Genomic DNA, 18430 nt, shown 5'->3' on the forward strand with positions numbered 1-18430 from the left:
CAAAGTCATGTCACTAAGCATAAGAATGATGATCTTTTGGATGCAAAAGATATAAAGTTTTATGAAAAAGCTTTAGGTTTTTTATTGTACCTTCCAAATGGTATAAGATATGACATTGCATTTGCTTGTTAAGACTTTGCTCAATACATGGCACATCCGTATGTTCCGCATTGGTAATGAATTAAAAAAATATTTTGTTATCTGCAAAGAATAAAATATTTGGTAATTGCAACATAAAGGAAAGGAAGCAAATTTGCAACTTATAGACTATAGTAATGCAAATAGAATAGGTTGTGTGGAAACATGCCATTTAATAAGAGCTTATGCATTTATATTGGGGTGGGCAATTACCACTTGATGAAACAAGAAGCAATCTTTAGTTTATTTTTTTTCAACGGAGGCAAAGTATGCAACTTTGGCTGCTACAACAAGGGAGACTTTGTGACTTCATAAAGTACTTAGGGATTATGACCTTCTTGAGTTGGAAAGAATTCTTATTTATAAAGATAATTAGAATGCCATTGCTATTGCCAAGAATTCAATACACTATGGCTATACAAAGCATTGGAATATAGAACATCATTTTATTAGGCAATGTGTGGAGAAAGGACAAATTGATTTGGAGTATTGTCCCAAAGAACAAATGTTCATGGACAACTTTACAAAACCTCTTCTAAGAAATAACTTTCTAGCTTTTAGGGAAATATTAGGTCTTATTTTAGTAGAGAATTAAATCCCACTTTTAGAAGAGAAGTGTTGAATGTTCCATACTACATGTATTGAAAGCTGTGACTTATCCAACATTTAACTAAGACATTGGAAGTGCCCTTTCTTTGGCTTCTGGGACATTCTCATTTGCAATATTCATCCAGTTTTCTTCACAAGTAGTGCTGGTGGTGCAATTCCTTGTGGGGTCGGCAAGCATGAGAACATTGTTGGGATTTACATTTCGGCAAGGTTGTCTAGGACGAAGGGCGCCTGGATGGGTCAGTCGTGTTGAAAGAGTGGTGGGTGAACGTTTGGTGTCGTGGGCAGCGTTGAATTGCTCGGGGTTGATTCCGCCAGCGGTGGGTTCCAGAAAAAGGTTGGCGGCTTGGAGGCCCACCAGCGAGTCTCCTAGGATCGAAGGTCATGGAAATGGAACTTTGGGTACGGGCTTTCTGAGAGGATTGATACGTTGTTCACCGTCCAGCTCATTCTGAAGACTCTTCTTGGCTGTGCTCTAGCCGGTGCGCTTTGTCTCCTGCAGGTGCACCTTGTTCAGCGGCCTTTGAGTTTGTCTCCCAGTCTGTGCCCTGGTTTTACACGAAAGCTGTCTTTACACGACTTGATCCAATTGTTTTTTGGGGGAAAGGTATCAGTCCCGTGAAGCTCACCTTGTTCGTAAATGCACTGATCTTAAATTTGGAAGCCATGTCTTCGAGGGCGTTCATCACGTTTAGGTACGACTTTGTGCAATTTTTTTGAAATCTGAACGAAGTGTGCGATGGCTCCATTTCACAACATAGCTTTAGTCTCCGAACAGTGTGCTTGACACCTTTTGATCCGAAAGATTCTTTGTTACTACGTTGTTGAGTTGTGGCTCCGCCGCCACTCTGCAGCTCCACAGAGAATTCTCGCATGAGTTCTTGGTTCTGTACTAACAGAAGTAGGGTCTAGTAGCCGCTTACATTTATTTTTAGACAAGTTATGGCAGGGCTTAGAAACGCTAGATATGTTGAGTTTGGAACTACTTCTACGTGTTATGCCTTGCATGCAGTGTTGTTTCCTTGTGTGTGTCGGCTCAAGTTCCGGGACTCTGCTTTCTAATCCAGTTCTAATTCGAAATATTTTTCTTCTCTGTTCTCAGGGTCATATCCAGGCAATTTTGTTTTTGAGGATAGGCGTTACTCAAAAATGGCAATATACTAGTCAGTATTTCACCCCAACACCCCTTCCTACATTCGTCCCGCTTCTTGTTGGACATGACGGCATCACAAAACTTGTACTGACCTGTGTTGCTTGTGCCCTGGCAGTTGTAGGGGATGTAATCGGTGTCTAAATCTCAACGACGAGTTCTTGTTCCCCCCAAACGCATATTTTGAAGCCGGCAACAAAGGCACAGTGTCATTCTGGGCAGTGGACAATACCGATTTCCGCCAGAAAGAGCAGAACAAATGCTTTCCATTCTTTGAGACGCTGGACCACTGGGGATTTCGACGGCGGCGCACCAAGCTGACCTGCGCGGCATGTGGTAACCGCCTGGGATACATCTACGACGATGTTCCATCGGAGCATGGAATCGGCCAGGGCGGTTTCGGCTATTCTCAAGTAGTTCCTCGCCGCCTGCGCTACCGCATGAAGCGAAAAGCTATACGTATTTCTGGTTACTTTAATTCTAAACGTGTTTGAAATTCGAACTATTTCCAAGTTAATTTTGTTTATCGTAATTATACTTTTTGAATGAGTGATGTATCGTAATTACTGCTTTCCTCTGAAGCCTGATCAGTATCAGGAAAAGCTCGTATTCTGAATGTAGAGATTACCTTTTGCTAATAGGTTCACGTATTCTCCGTAATTATTTATATTATAACCATGTTCATAATGTGTATTATTTGAAAATTCGCAATTTGAAACTTTTGTACTGTCGAGAACTGCTATGTGTGTAGGAGTTCTTTCAGAAGTGCCAATATCGAGTGTAGCCAATTCATACTGATAAAACGTGCAAGTTTTTGGCACCGCTAAAGATAATTTGTGTGAAACATACTTTTGAGAGCAGCTGCTACATTCATATTATGGTGATACCAACATGCTAAGCTATTTGTTCACAACTGCAGTGGTCACATGAGTGGGTATTAATTGTTCGGAGCTCGTTTGTAAGGGGTGCTAGATAGAAGATCAAATTGTGGGTATTAGATTCTTGATCAACTGTAATTGATTACACTTTTCCTGTTAGCTTCAACGCGTTTATATCCTGTTCTAGATAAAAGCTGCAACCAATCTGAATGTGGCCACGGAGATGGATTTCACCTTTGAGTTGCATCTGTCTCTGCAAGCTATGATAGCTGAAAAGAGGAGGAACAAGCTAAATTCCTGTATTTACCAAGAGTAGGTCTTCATCAATACCCCAAAGCGGCCACGTAGGATATAATAGCCAGTGATGGAAAACGTCTGCAATGAAGAACATAAAATAATGTCACCCTCGTCTAAATTTGAGGGTTTGCCCAGCATCAATGATTCTATCAACTTGCAATGCTTTATGGTACGAACCCTTCTTGAAATTTTACGGTATGTTCATAAGATTGATTCAAGAAAATAGAAATAGAAATTCGAAATCACCGACTGAAGCAAAAGCCTGCAACAATCTACGATTCTCAGCATCAGCTGGAAGCTCAGGGCGCATTAACTGATGGACAACATCACGATTCACGAGTTACTCATTGAGAGGAAGCCTATGGAAATTATTGTGGTTCACACTAACCACATCTCGAAATCTCTTCCTTCACTCGGCGTTAGAACGTACCAACAGCAGATCGTGCAGGTAGTGACTAACTGCAATGCAGGGCATTAAGATATATTGCAGATAGTCGTCTCAGAATAACACTATCTAATGACAGCCTTGCATTAGGATATAGTTGTACATTGGTTTTCCAGAATAATTCATGGATAGGGTTGAATTGGACAGAGCATCATAGTTCTTGTGAACAAGTTTTGGGTATCAAGGCTAGCTGGGATGTTGGGACAATTCAGTCCCCTGAGCTAGACAGTGGAAATATGAAAAATACCAACAATCGACACCATATGCATGCGATGCATTCTAATTCGAAACAAAACAGGGTAGACCCACAACACTGCAGTGCAAGTAAGAAACGGAAAAAGAATCAACGTGAACAAAATATTTGTTTTAGTGGTTACTCATGTGCAATGCTCCTGGATTGTGCACGAAGCTTGACGCGAACCCAGTTGCGATAACAGGTAGACCAAATTTTGACAAACAAATTACTTCACCTCGAGTCGGCATACTGGATTTGATTTGATAAGCCTCAAGTCCACCTGTAGAAAGAAACTACCAAATTGTTATTGCTAGCCTCAACAAGTAATCCACCATCTACAGTATATCTGAAAGAATGGTATCTTGAATTACATAGCACAGGAAACACTTGGTGACTCTGAGCAGACAGCTCTTACACAGATAATGAGCTCTTAGGGGAGTCTCATGTAATACTATTGATCACGCTATATTTATCTTAACCTAATGGCACGTCAGCCCTAGTCGGATTACACCTTGTTTTTCGGGGGCAGATTAATTCCAACACCCTCCCTTAATCCTGTGGTCGGGTGTACTTCGACAGGTTCACAGTGAGTACTCTGGTTGGGAGTGTGCTGTCCGTTTCCTGTCGAAGGTCTCCCATTGAGAGACTATCGTTTCTTTGTTTACTCAGTTATTGGGGTGCGTGCCGTCAGTTATTGGGGTGAGTGTCGCGTGTTGAAAACGTCATTATTATTAATATGATCAATTGATACACAATATATATATATATATATATAGTCACAACTCTTGGTGTAAGGTCAATATAGAATAGATAGTATTCTACTTAGTAGACTAATGTACTATATAGTATAATTCTCCCAATACTCCCACTAGTACACTAATCTTCATCCTCGAATTAAATTTCATCTATTGCGGAAGTTCATCCATCATGAGAAATATGTATGAGAAATATAGGATTTCAATCTCCTTTTTGGGTGTTGCATTGATGTAGAGCTCTCTCGCAGCTCTCCCACTGCTTCTTCAAATCTGAGAAGGTATGTGTTTCTTTGTTGATTTTGAACTATTGTTAGATTGTGTTTCTTTGTTGATTTTGAACTATTGTTAGATTGTGTTTCATGATTGCTTTGCGCACACTCCTTTTTTTGTTGCGAAGTTGTTTTCGTTGTTGTTAATGGATGCGCTGTTGCTATTGAAGATTGCTGCCGCCGTGAAGATCGGCTCCGCTACTTGCGTATACATTGATGGAGGTCGGTTGTCGATGTAGGTGCCTTGGTGGGCTTTGCAGTGGGATCGACCATCGATGCGGGATCGGCCATGGCGAGCTCCGCTGCTGCAGTGGAGTCAATCGTGGTGGGCTCCATTGTTGTTGTGGCGAGCTCCTTTGTTGCAGTGGAGTCGCCAGCTGAGGCAAGATCGGCCGTGCCAGGCTCTATTACTACTGTGGTAGGCTCCGCTGTTGCTGTGGTGGACTTCGCTATCGCAATGGAATCGCCAATTGATGCGAGATCGGCCATGGTAGGCTGCGCTTTAGCTGTGGCAAGCTCTGCTATTGTTGTGGCATAAATTTGTGTATTTTGATATTTCATGGATTTGTAGTGAGGTAGCTTACTGTTTGTTCTCCCACTCCATGATGTATCAAAATATGGTTGTTGTAGAAGGTCTAGTGATTTTGAGTAGACCAGCAATGCTTGAATTGTTGCAGAATAGGTTTCTTATTTTGAATTGAGAGAAATAGGATACATGCCTCATTGAAATAGGCATTGAAAATGTTTCTCTTTGAAAAGAGATTTTGTAAATACATCTGCTGTCATATGTGTGGTTGACACATATTGTAATTTAATTTCCTTGGCAAGTATCTTTTCTCTTATGAAATGGTATTGTGTGTCCACATGTTTTGGAGTGATATTTTGGATTTTCACTGAGAGTAATTGTACTTTGATTGTCTGAGTATATGATGGTTGGTGCATGTTGAGGGAATCCAAGTTCATATAATAATTTTCTCAACCATATGGCTTCAAAGGTTGCTTTTGTTAAAGCCATGTATTCTAATGTGTGGATGAAAAAGCAATAGATTGTTGTTTCTTACTGTCGCAACAAATAACTTCTCCAGCTAGTAAGAAGCAAAAGCTAGAGGTGGAGCGACAGGTGTCCTTATCACCTGTCCAATCAGCATCAGAATAACCATGGAGAATATCACCTTGAGATAAGTGTTGATATTTTATTCCAAAGGATAATGTGCCTTTTATATATCTCATAGTTCTTTTCAAAGTTTGAATATGGAAAGGTCCTGGTTTAGAGAGATATTGTGCTAAATTGCTGATAGTATAAGCACGATCGGGTCTAGAATTAACAATGGCATATATTAAACTGCTAAGAATTTGAGAATAGGGATAATCAGATAAAGTAATAGGGTCTTCATTACTTAAATGAATTCTTGGCTGAATTGGGGTACTTAATGGATTGGAATTCAACATATTGAATTTATTAAGTTTATTTGTTAAGTATTTGGCTTGATGGAGGATGATCCATCATTCTTTTTGATTTCTTAATATAGCATTACCTAAAGTATAATGGATTTCTCCTTCATTAGATATGTCAAATTCTTGCTGGAGAATATCTTTGACTTGTTGAATTAAAGGAAGCTTGTTGTTGATAAGAATATAGTCATCAACATAGATTGTAATTATGGTAAAATTTTGATTATGTTTTCTTTTGATGTATATGTTTGCATCTGATTCGAGACATTAGTATTTATGAAGGATTAAGTATTGATCTAATTGTTGATACCATGCTCTAGATGATTGTTTAAGATCATATAGGGATTTATTTAATTTACATATCTTATTAGTATGTATAGAAGGTAATCCTTTAGGAATAGTCATATAGATGTCTTCTTCTATAAAACCATTTTAAAAAGCTGTTTTAACATCTAGTTGATGTATTTCCAGATTGTGTTGAGTGGTTAAAGCAAGAAGAACTTTGATAGAGATAAGTTTGACTACAAGAGAGTATGTCTCTATGTAATCAATACCTTGAACTTGGGTGAAACCTCTAGCAACTAGCCTTGCTTTATATTTGTCAACACTTCCATCAGCTTTAGTTTTGATTTTAAAAATCCACTTGAAACTGATTGGTTTTTGATTAGGAGGTAAATTTGTCATGTGCCATGTATTGTTCTTGTTTAAGGATGTAATTTCAACATTGATTGCTTGTTGCCATTCTTGAGCATCAACCCTCTCTATTCCTCTTTTCATGTGGTTTGGAGCTACTATTCTCTCTTTGTGAACTCCTCTTGAAATTCTTATTAAAATAAGATTTCTTATTATTATTCTGAAATTTCTTACCTCCATATAAGGCTGAATTATTATTAGATGTTAAATTCATATTTATCATGAGTATTTCTTCTTGGATCAAATCTGTTATCAAGGATGTTAATGTAATCCCAAGCTGCCTTTTTAAGGAGCTAATGAAGGATCTATAACTTAGAGGCAAACTTCTCATTAAAGTGAGAATTGCTTTATCATCTGGAACTACTGATCCTGCTGCCAACAATTGTTCTATATGTGCTCTAAAGGTATGTATGTATTTAATAACACTATCACCTTCTCTCATTTTTAAGGTGTATAATTTGTCTTTTAAATACATCTTAGTTACTGCATCATGTGATTCAAATATTTTTACTAATTCTTGCCATGCTACAGTTGCTGATGTGCAAGATTGTATATGTGAAAAAATATTGTTTTCTAGGCAATTATTAATTATAGTTAAAGACAAGATATCCTTGTCTATCCATGCGCTTATACTCCCTACTCCTATAGTAGGTAAAGTTGGGATTCCTACAGCAATTTCAACTTCTATTAGTTCCAGTGGTAAGAATTCTTCACCACTTACTATGGGCCATAACTTTTTAGCCTTGAAAACTAATGTTAGTCTATGTTTCCATATATTAAAATATGAACCATCGAATTTTGGAACATGATTGATGTCCACTTTTTGTGTCATCTTCGATATTCTTAATTTGAAATTGAATTATAATTATTTATAAATTTGTTTTTGATCAATTCAATTTTATCTTTGCTTATGGTTTATAAATTTGTTTTTGATCAATTCAATTTTATCTTTGCTTATGGTTTGTATGTTGCCATTTTCAGGTCTCGAATTGCTTTTCATGGTTTGATGAACTTCAAGTTCTTCATCAACCTTTGCTGTTATAATGAATTGTATTGATATTATTTTCATTATAAACTATTTTGTAATTTCAGCAATTATTTTCTTAATAAAGCATTCACCAAAGCTTATTCTGAGGGTCGAATATTTCTATAGCTCTGATACCATGTTGAAAACGTCATTATTATTAATATGATCAATTGATACCCAATATATATATATATATATATATATTATGTGTACCACTGTGACACCAAGAGTTACAACTCTTGGTGTAAGGTCAATATAGAGTAGATAGTATTCTACACAGGAGACTAATGTACTATACAGTATAATTCTCCCAATACCGCGTTGGTAGTGGAATGAAGAAGGGGTTGTACACCTAGTTAGATTCTGCATGCTTCGAAGTTTGTTCGTCCGAGAGCTTTTGTTGGGATATCGGCAGGCTGCTCCATTGTGGGAATGTGCATTACTTCGATTTCCCTGTTTACCATTTTTCTCTTGAGAAATGATAGTGCATTTCGAAATGCTTGGTTTGATCATGAAACACTAGGTTATAGACTAATTTAATATTGCTTTGATTGTCGACATGAAGTGGAGTAGGAAGATTTCGAATTACCCCTAATTCTGTTAGTAATTATCGTAGCCAGTCTCTTTTGTTCATTCCATTAGAGATCTACACTCGGATTCTGTTGAAGAGGTAGATACTAAATTTTGTCCTTCACATTTCCATGTGATTGATCCATCTTCTAGTTTAATATGTAGCCTCCTACAGATCTTCTATTATCAATATCATTTCCCAAATCTGCATCTGAATAGCCATGAAGTTCTTGCAAATTGTTTATATATGTGATTCTCCCTCCTTGGAGCTGAAAACCCTCGTGGCTGCTCCATATAACCTTCGTCAATTAGTACACCATGAAGGAAGGATGTCTTTACATTGCGGTGTTGGATACGCCAATTGCGGGCTGCCGCTAGGCAGCTTACAGTGCGGATCGTGTTCCATTTGACCACATGTGCTAAAGTATTTTCATAGTCGATGCCGGCTTTCTATTCAAAACTCCTTTCAACAAGTCATGCTTTGTACCTAAGCTGCTGAGGATCGGAGGTGTGCTCAAGTTTAAACACCCATTTAGCAAAAACCGTTTGTCAATGGGGAGGACGGGGAACCAAAGCCCATGTGCAATTGTACTCTATGTTGGCTAGTTCCTCTCACATGGTTGTGGTCCACTGTCTGTTGGAGTGCTTGAGTGAGAGTAATGTCTTTGCTGAGGAGATCGGGAGCGATCGTCAAGGTATAGTTAATATGTCGGGTGTTGGCACGGACAAGGCGAGCAAATCGACGCAGGGGCAGGAGGATTGGATCAGTAGCATGTTCATGGTCGAGAAAGGACCCTGTGGTGTGGTCTGCGGGGCGCGGCACACGATCGTCGACGATCTGGGGAGGCAACGAAGGAGTTGGACTGGTGTTCAGTGGGGTGGTCGCAGGGCGGGACTACGGTCGATGTGGAGTCGTGGAAGATAATAACTTTTGGGCTGGACGGGGCTTGGGGAACTGCAGGTTCTTGTCGAAGCATAAGATATTGGTTCTCGTCAAAGACGATGTTGTCGGAGATGCAAACCTTTTTGAGTAAAGGATCTTAGCACCAATAGGCTTTTGTCTTGGCATCATAGCCGATGAGGGCCCACTGATGAATGTGGACGGAGAGCTTCGAGCTGTTGGAGGTCGGAACTTGAACAGGGATAGTGCAGCCAATTATGTGGAGGTGAGATAAGTTTGGCATGTGTTCAATTAGTAGTTCATGAAGAGATGATAGGGGGTAGACTTACTTGGGATACGATTTTGTAGACAGCATGCAGTGTGAAGTATCTCCCCCCATCAAAAATCCGGTAGTGGGCTAGAAAGAGTGATCAACTCATTTCATTTTGAGACCGAAGTGATTTCAACCCATTGTGTTGGGATGTGCCAGCTTATATAAGCTAGTACATGATTCTTTGGTCTTTGCAAAACTAATCAAATTCAATGGAAGTAAATTCATCACCACTATCAAAGCAAAGGTATAAGATAAAAAATCTAATAATTTGTTTTTCTATGGCGGCCTTGTATCAAGGACAAAAACCCAAAGGACAAAAACCCAAAAGAAGATACATTACATAAACAAATGAGATAAGTATCAAAGAGAGATGACAAAATGGTAGTAAAAAAAGTATATATTCAAAAAGAAATTGGAATGGCTATTGCTAAAAATTTTAAATCTAGATTCTTAAAATTAGACTAAAATCAAAAATAATTTGACTAAAATGAAAAAAGCTTCATTCTTCCTTTTATATGTATTATTTACCTAGAAGTTTTATGGTGATATTTTATAGGACCTTTTATACTTGTCCAATTTGTAAAACACATGTCTTAACTTGCAAATCAAGTTTTCTAAATATGTACTACATTGATAGTTTATACTATAAGCTACTATTAACGACATGAATCTCGAATAAAGAAAATCCTCAATACATTCTTGTATCACTAAAAGAAATAAAAAAGTCACTCAAAGATGATATAATATTGAACTAGAATGACTATTGCTAAAAAAAAGAATACTAGAAAGTCTTGAAACAAGACTAAGGATTAGAAAGATGTTGACAAGAGTGAAAAAGGCTTCACTCTTGCCTTCATATATACTCTTAACTAGGAGCAACATAGTGATATCCTATAGGACCTCCAAAATGTGTTGACTTTACAAAACACATATCTTAATTTGCAAGACAAGTTTTCTATATAAGGGCCACATAATTACCTTTTTTTGCAAGCTACTAATATGTGATTAATTTATTGACCAAGTTTCTAACCTACCAATCAACTACAAACACATGTAAAGTCAAGTAGCGTCTATAAAGCTTTTAAGAAGCTTCTCTATAAGGTCATATGAAATTGACCTATTTTTATCTATTTTTACCTCCTCTTACCTAATCATATAGGTATTTACAAGAATACATATGTATGTCCATGACATTATCCTTCCTTCTAGAGACAAGTTCCATAAGGAGCAATCTTCATATGTTGAAGAAATTCAAGATGTAACAAATTGTATTTGCTATATACTTCGATCTTTATTCTCTTTGAAGATGATTGATAGGCCCTCTCAGCTATTGATAGTGTCCCATATCAGGGTAAGAAGACGACCTTATTATTTGGTCATTATTGAGGCCTTCATAATTTCTTTCAAATAAAACATTTGAAACATTGTCAGGAGTTGTTCCTACCTCTAATAAATCACCAAACATTGGGAGTCTCTTCCAAGGTCGTGATATCAAACACGTTGTATCTTGCCATCTATTCAATGAAAGACATGTTGTTCTTAAGGATCTTCATCTCGATTTTTTCATCTTGAAGGTTGTAAAAATTTTAATATCTCGTCTAGTATATCTACTAATGAAAGCTCTTAAGTTGAATCTGTTGGTTGTTGATTCTCCATCTCCTTAATTATACAAAAGCTATAAAGAATGATAGAAGGTAAGGTGTTATCTTCTTTTAATCTGATTTCTTTTATAGCAAAGATTTTCTATTCTTTATTTTAATTTTAATAGATGTCGTTGATAAAAAAGTTTAATTCTCTTTGGTGCATTTACAAGATTCTTTTTTGGCTTCCATGTGCATTCACTAATATCATATCCATGCTAATGAATAAGATATTCTAACCTACTTTAGTGTTGCCTTGAATCTAAGGCTTCTTCTATCTCAAACTATAGATTATTATCATCTTCTATAAAAGGAGGTGGCATTTGTCTTTTTTTCAAGATATTCACTATCTTATATGGCTGAACAAGAGATACTTAAAATATAGGATGGATCTTTATAGACTTTGGTAGATATAATTGATAAGCAATAAGTTTGACTTCTTCACTAATATGAAAAGGTCCAAGCCTATAATAGTCCAACTTATCATAAGAATGAGTACTCTTAATATTACGACAAAGTAACCATACCTTGTTACCTACGTTGAATTGTGGTTTCTCTTTACAATAGGTATCTACATTGGTCTTTTGTTATTCTTGAGTTTTTTTTAATTGTACCTTCATTATTGCATGTAGCTTTAACAAAGAATTTATTAAACCTTCCACCATAGGATTATCAACTTTTAAAAAGTCAAAAATATAAAGTTGTAGATGATAACCATAATTATTAAAGAAAAGTGTTTGTTGAGTGGAAGGATGAATCAAATTATTATAAGCATACTCTGCCAATGACAAAAGAGTTGTCCAATCATCTTGATGATAGTCGATGGTATACCTCAAATATTATTTTAGAACTTGATTCATCCATTTTGTTTGTCCATCAGTTTAAAGATAAAAAGTCAAAGAGAGCTTTACATCCATCTTTAAAATCTTGAATAGGATTCTCCAAAATCTTGATACAAGTTGAGTCTTTCTATCTGATATAATATCCTTTGGCAATCTATGATAGCAATAGATATTGTTAATGAAAAGCTTAATTGTTTCTTCACCTCAAATATATTTTGTACATGGTACAAAATGTGCCATTTTAATGAAGCAATATAAAATTATAAATATAGAATCATATGAACTTGAACTTAAAAGATCTATAATGAAATCCATAGAAATAGAAGACTATAGTTTTTTGAGTATAGGCAATGGTTGGAGAAGTCCAAAGAATCAATGATAAGGAATTTTTTATCAAAATAGAGTAGGTTGTTCTTGAATTTGAACTTTAAAACATCATGAGACTTAAAAGAAAGATTCTTGATATCATGAACAAGAGGATTAAAGGACATACTTGATTGAATTTTTTTGACAAAGGTCAAATCAACAATCAATATGGATTTTATTGCTCGAAGATGAAAATGCTCTGGCTTGAAGAAGATTGTTCTTTATTGATCAAAAGATATGTCTCCTTCTTTTGGTGCAAGATAAGAGTGTCTAAAAAGAGCATCTAATAAACCTTATTATTTTCTAGATTGATATGTGATCTTGTAATAAAATCTTGATAATAATATGGTCTAATGGACTTGGCGACAATTCAAAATACATACCAACATGAAATACTTGAGATTCTTATAATCTGTATATATTGTGATTGGACTTGAATTCCCTTCTAGATATTGATGCCATTCTTGAAATGAATCTATAATTACAAAAAGTTCTTTTTCATGGATTTCATAGTTAATCTTGACTATTAAAAATTTCCTAGAATAAAAAGCTACTGGATGGAATTTTTCATTTGTTCTTATTTGTGACAATATTGCATCAAAGGCAAAGTTTGATGCATCTATTACCATAAAGAATGCCTTAAAAAAGTCAACATGATATAAAATTGGTACAAAAGTAAATTTCTTCTTCAAAGCAACAAATGATGCTTCGGCTTTTTTATTCCGTTCAAGTTTGTCTTTAAAAGTCAAATGTGTAAGTAAAGTTGCAACTTAAAAAACGTTCTTGATAAAGATTTGGTAATAATTGGCAAAGTCCAAAAAACATTGCACATCTCTTATTATTCTTGAAATCTTTCAATCTATGATAATTTGGACCTTCTTTGGATCCATCATAAGGCATTCATTGGAAATGATGTATTTCAAAAAGTCAACTTGAATAGTGTGGAATACACACTTTTTCATCTTTGCATATAATTTTACATCTCTTAGTTTTTGTAATACATGACAAACATGAACTTCATGCTCTTTTAAAGTTCTTAAAATAGATTAAAATATTATCCAAATAATAGATGATAAAATCATCAAGAAATTCACAAAAGATATTATTCATTAAATATTAAAAAGTAGCTAGTGCATTTGTGAGTCCAAAAGATATGACATTATATTCAAAATTTCTATACCTAGTTTAGAAAATAATCTTCCATTCATCTCCTTCTTTAATGCAGACCAAGTTATATGTTCCTCATAGATCTATTTTTGTATAGATCTATACTTGATTTAGTTGACCAAGGAGTCTTGAAATCTAAGGTAGATGATACTTATTCTTGATAGTGATCTTATTGAGTCTTCAATAGTCTACACACATCCACAAAGATCCATCTTTTTTCTTCACAAATAAGATAGGAGCGTTGGTTGGAGATTTATAATGGCATATAAAGTTCTTAGCCAAGTTTTCATCAATATACTCTTTAAGTACAGCTAATTTATTTTGTGATAGGCTATAGATTGATCCAAATGGTAGTTGAGTTCCTTCTTGAAGATCGATGGAACAATCATAAAAACAATGCTTTAAAAGAACATCTACATTATTTATTTTAAAAATATGCTAAAAAATTTATATTGGCTAAGAATACCAATTGATATCTTCTCATGATCAACAATGGACGTAGCATATATAGCAAAAGATGGCCCTTCATTTGTGGCATGCATGAAAGTTTTTGCACCTATTAATAAGGATTTGGATGTATTAGACTTATGGATTTCTACTTGCCTAGTAAGACCTTAGACTAAATTATGGAAAAAATCAAGATTGTAAGAAATCCATTCTATCTAAGGATTATATCTTTCTAACCAAGATAATCTTAAAACAATTAGATTAAAAAGAGATTTAATTACATTAAATATTACTAAACTATTGTGACCACTAATTACTACTTTTATAAGAATAGTTTCATGTGTAACATCTCTAAAAGATAATAAATATCTATTTATTACTTCTACATGCATAGGTTTGATTTTCTTAACTAGGGATATATCTTATTTTTTGACAAAGTCTTCATCTATAAAACATGTTGACGCTCTTAAATCCAACAAGGCAAAGACTTTGTGATTTTTTGGTCGTAAACAGACTTCTATTATAAAATAAGGTAATGGATCAAAAGAGAGAATAAGACCTTTATTACACGTTGTACATGATTCCAACTGCACGGCCCCTATTGTAGCTAGGGTAACTCATTTTTTGACACATTATCTTCTTTGGCAATTGTGCTTCTTATTTTGTAATTTCATTGTTTCTTAGGTAATATTGAGTAATATATTTAGCTTTAAATACTTCTAAAAATGAATTCAAATCATGAAAAAGTTACAAATTCTTTTTTATTAAAGAAGCAAATTAAGTGAGAGCACTTTCTAATATAAGAATGCCTATGAATCCGACTTGAATAAATCCATTAAAATATTAGAAAAGATACAACCTTAGATAGAGCTTGACTTATTATAAAAATCCTTGAAATTTTGATCTTGTTCCATCAAACTTCTTAGGCATATTAATCCTTCTTTTTGTCATATTTGTAGAACAAAAACTTCCTAGATTTGCTTATGAGGTCAATCTACTTGTTTCTTTCAATTGCACAATTTTTTGTCACAAATTCTAAACTTCTTTCATAGATATAGGCATAGTACCTCCATGATTCACATTGGAAATACATGAGATTTCCATTCTTAGAGTATTGATAAGCTCATGAAGATTTGTAATAGTTGTAAATCTATTCTTATTTTGACTAAAAATAGCATCCATAATTTTTTCTTCTATAAAGAATTCAAACAAATTCAAAAAGATAAATTAGAAGAAGATAATCCATAACCTTTAATAAAAAATTTCTACAAAGAAGGATAATCCACTCTCTTTAAGGAAATAATTAGTATTAGAAAATAAGATTTTTTGTTTAAAGATGAGTAGTCCGTAATCTTCAAAATACAATAATTGAAGTGTAATAATCCACTCACTTCTAAAACAAGACAAAAATAATATATTAGCACTCTTGTTAAATTATCAAGGACATGAATCTCAAAGAAAGAAAATCTTCAATACACTATTGTATTACTAAAAAGAACTAGAACATCACTCAAAGATGATATAATATTGAATTACAATAGCTATTGCCAAAAATAAGAACACTAGAAAGTCTTAAAAGAAGACTAAAGACTAGAAAGGCATTAACAAGAGTAAAGAAGACTTCACTCTTGCCTTCATATATACATTACTAGGAGCTACATAGTGATGTCTTATAAGACCTCCAAAACATGTTGACTTTGCAAGTCACATTGTCGTATTATGTGCTAGCTAGCTTCAGAATGCACCGGACATCTAGCTGTGGAAGATAAAATGATGTTTTACAAGTATCCAAGTAGTCTAGTGGATTTCAATTATCTAAACACAAACTATTTTGGATTTCAATATAAAAGCTTAATCCCAATACAAAGTGCTTAGAACATAATTTTTAATAGCTTCTAGATATTATAAGCACAGATTCTTTTTTTATTTGTTATTTTTATTTCTATTTCATTTATTTTTTATTTTTTATTTATTTTTTTTATTTATTTTTTTAAATCCTAACTCTAGACAACGAGCCTCGACAAGCTGTAATTCTCAATCTGACCATCCAATTGTTGTAAAACTTCTATCACTAGTATCTTTACAAGTCTTCTAAATCCTCAAGAAGTTCAATCCAATCCAACTTACAGATTACAAGAACACCGTAAATCCATGCTGAAGTCCCTTGACCACCACCTAGAAGGTTGATGACGAATTTTAACTTGCAATTTCTCCTTCTCTGACCATTAATTCTCATTCAAACTTTGTGTGCAGCTCCGCCTTTAAGTCCTCGACTTACCATGTCAAAATTCATCTTATTTCAGCTGGTAGATCTCAGATATTACAAAAATCCTAAACAACTCCAATATGCCAACTTTTGATACCTCTTTATACTAATGATCAAATTTCTTCTATCCATACCGTAAGATTAACACAAATTTTTGCATGCTCTTAGTATACTCAACCATCTAGACACCTCTAAAATTTCAACCACAGATGTCTGATTAATTTCACAAAACAGTCAAGAGTACTAGCCTTTACTTTATTGCAAAAATCCAATTCACCAATACAAACACTGACTTTAAGCAACGATTACAAAGTCCTCCCAAACCCTATGAAATCCAATTCTACACCTTTCAAAGGAGCTTGAAGCTAGCTCTTTGATTCCAAAATTTCGATCTCCGAATGCCCTTTTTTATTTTCTCTCCTCTCCTTTAACTCCGTGAGTTCCCCTATTCTTTTGCCCTGGACTCCGAATTGGAATAGCAGACATGCCTCCATAGAATTCCTACCTCTGAGAGAATCTTTCCATGGAAAGCACATTTCTCCCAAAATGGTATAGAGAATGGAACAGCTTGAAATGGAACCAAAGCCTCCATATTCAGGACCTCATTAGGTTGTCCAACCGAATCAGGTCTCATACTAGATAAGAGGCCCATACCAAGACCTGGATTGGATGTCCCTGTAATTGGATCAAATTGGCCCTTCATATCAGACTCATCCAAATATTGAATTGGTCCTTCTCTTTTTTATCGACTCTTGGTAAGAACGGCTCGGACTCATTCTACCCGATTTATTGGAGAATCTTGAAGACCTCGATTTATTTCCTCAATTTTTTCCTGACTTTGGATCTCCTAATTCCAATTATTGAAATTGAATGGAGCATTACATTGCTGATAAGTATGCCCCGACTGCTTGCAATTTCCACACACTGGCACGTAATTGTCATTGGCTCTGGGATTGGAACATTCACTAGTATAATGACTAATTTGTCTCCAATGAAAACAACGAAGTAGTCTTCTTGTACTCCCATCAGGCATATTGGGTGTCTCCACTGGTATATACCTACTAGGCTTGTTCTATGTAGGGTTAGAAAATGATCTTGGTTGTCTCGTTGGTACGGAGGATACTTGGTTCGATGACGCTAGTAGAACATACGCTGTTGTCACGTTCGATGGTATAGCTTGCAATGAGGTGACATTAACTCGCCCCTGAGTATTGGCACTGAAATTGGCCACTGTTTCTAACATCCAAGATGACTGAATATTAATAAATCTTTTCTATTTATATTTTCACCATATAATCGTGTTGCAACACGACAATGTATCTTAACTTGCAAAGCAAATTTTCTATATGTGTGTCATATAGTTAGCTTTTTTTGCAAGCTACTAACACGTTAATTTGTTGACCAAGTTTCTAACCTATCAATCAATTATAAACATATGTAAAGTCAAACAAAATTTATGAAGCTTTTAAGAAGCTTTTCTAAAAGGTCTTATAAAATTAACCTACTTTTATCTACTTTTATCTACTCCTATCTAATCATATAGATATTTATTAGAATACTTATGTATGTCCGTAACAGCTACTAATATGTGCAATACATGTATAAAAGTGAAACTACGTCTATTTAGCTTCTATGAAGCTTTTCTATAAGATGTTATGAAATTTATCTATTTTTACTTACTTCTATTTATTTATATCATCTAAGTAATTATTAAAATAAATATTTGTGTTTGTGACATTATCTCTCTTTTTAGATATGAATTCCATGAAAAGCGATAATCACATGTTGAAAAAGTCTAAGATATGGCAAATTATATTTACTACACATTTGGATCCTTATTTCCTTCAAAGGTGGTTGATAGGTCCTTTCAACCATTAATAATATTTTATATTAGGACAAAAAAATTATCTTGTTATTTAATCATTATTAAGGTCTTCATAGCTTTTTTCAAATAGAATATTTGAAATAAC

At 34.9% G+C, this 18430-nt stretch overlaps 1 protein-coding gene and 2 long non-coding RNA genes across 7 annotated transcripts; 2 read left to right on the plus strand and 1 right to left on the minus strand.

Moving 5' to 3' along the window:
- Window positions 1-1212: 1212 nt before the first annotated feature.
- On the plus strand, window positions 1213-2633 carry LOC112279384 (uncharacterized protein At4g08330, chloroplastic). Of its 4 annotated transcripts, none has more exons than XM_024513791.3 (3): window positions 1213-1442; window positions 1850-1910; window positions 2016-2633. In XM_024513791.3, the coding sequence occupies exons 2-3, from the start codon at window positions 1897-1899 to the stop codon at window positions 2389-2391; spliced, it is 390 nt and encodes a 129-aa protein (XP_024369559.1). In that variant the 5' UTR covers window positions 1213-1442; window positions 1850-1896; the 3' UTR covers window positions 2392-2633. The 4 variants fall into 4 exon arrangements, with proteins under 4 accessions (XP_024369559.1, XP_024369568.1, XP_090108906.1 ...); XM_024513800.3 differs by having other exon boundaries at window positions 1213-1354; XM_024513775.3 differs by lacking the exon at window positions 1213-1442 and adding an exon at window positions 1443-1648.
- Window positions 2634-2929: 296 nt separating this feature from the next.
- Window positions 2930-4114, minus strand: LOC149989929 (uncharacterized). The gene is made up of 2 exons (XR_016504634.1): window positions 3895-4114; window positions 2930-3150 (listed from the first exon to the last, which is right to left on the minus strand). It is a non-coding gene; the product is annotated as an uncharacterized LOC149989929 (long non-coding RNA).
- Window positions 4115-4729: 615 nt separating this feature from the next.
- LOC141045761 (uncharacterized) lies at window positions 4730-5606 on the plus strand. 2 transcript variants are annotated; one of them, XR_012218172.2, is made up of 2 exons: window positions 4730-4785; window positions 4947-5606. It is a non-coding gene; the product is annotated as an uncharacterized LOC141045761 (long non-coding RNA). The 2 variants fall into 2 exon arrangements; XR_012218173.2 differs by having other exon boundaries at window positions 5016-5606.
- The last annotated feature ends 12824 nt before the right edge of the window (window positions 5607-18430 follow it).

This window comes from Physcomitrium patens, chromosome 1, assembly GCF_059467195.1.
Source record: "Physcomitrium patens ecotype Gransden chromosome 1, ASM5946719v1, whole genome shotgun sequence".
In the NCBI taxonomy this organism is placed as follows: domain Eukaryota; kingdom Viridiplantae; phylum Streptophyta; class Bryopsida; order Funariales; family Funariaceae; genus Physcomitrium; species Physcomitrium patens.

Excerpts from the sequence above, each read along its gene's own strand:
- LOC112279384 (XM_024513775.3), top strand. The coding sequence starts at position 1,621 with ATGAGTTCTTGGTTCTGTACTAACAGAA. Across the intron at positions 1,649-1,849 it reads TTGGTTCTGTACTAACAGAA|GGTCATATCCAGGCAATTTT; the intron begins GTAGGGTCTAGT and ends CTCTGTTCTCAG. Across the intron at positions 1,911-2,015 it reads TCAAAAATGGCAATATACTA|TTGTAGGGGATGTAATCGGT; the intron begins GTCAGTATTTCA and ends GTGCCCTGGCAG.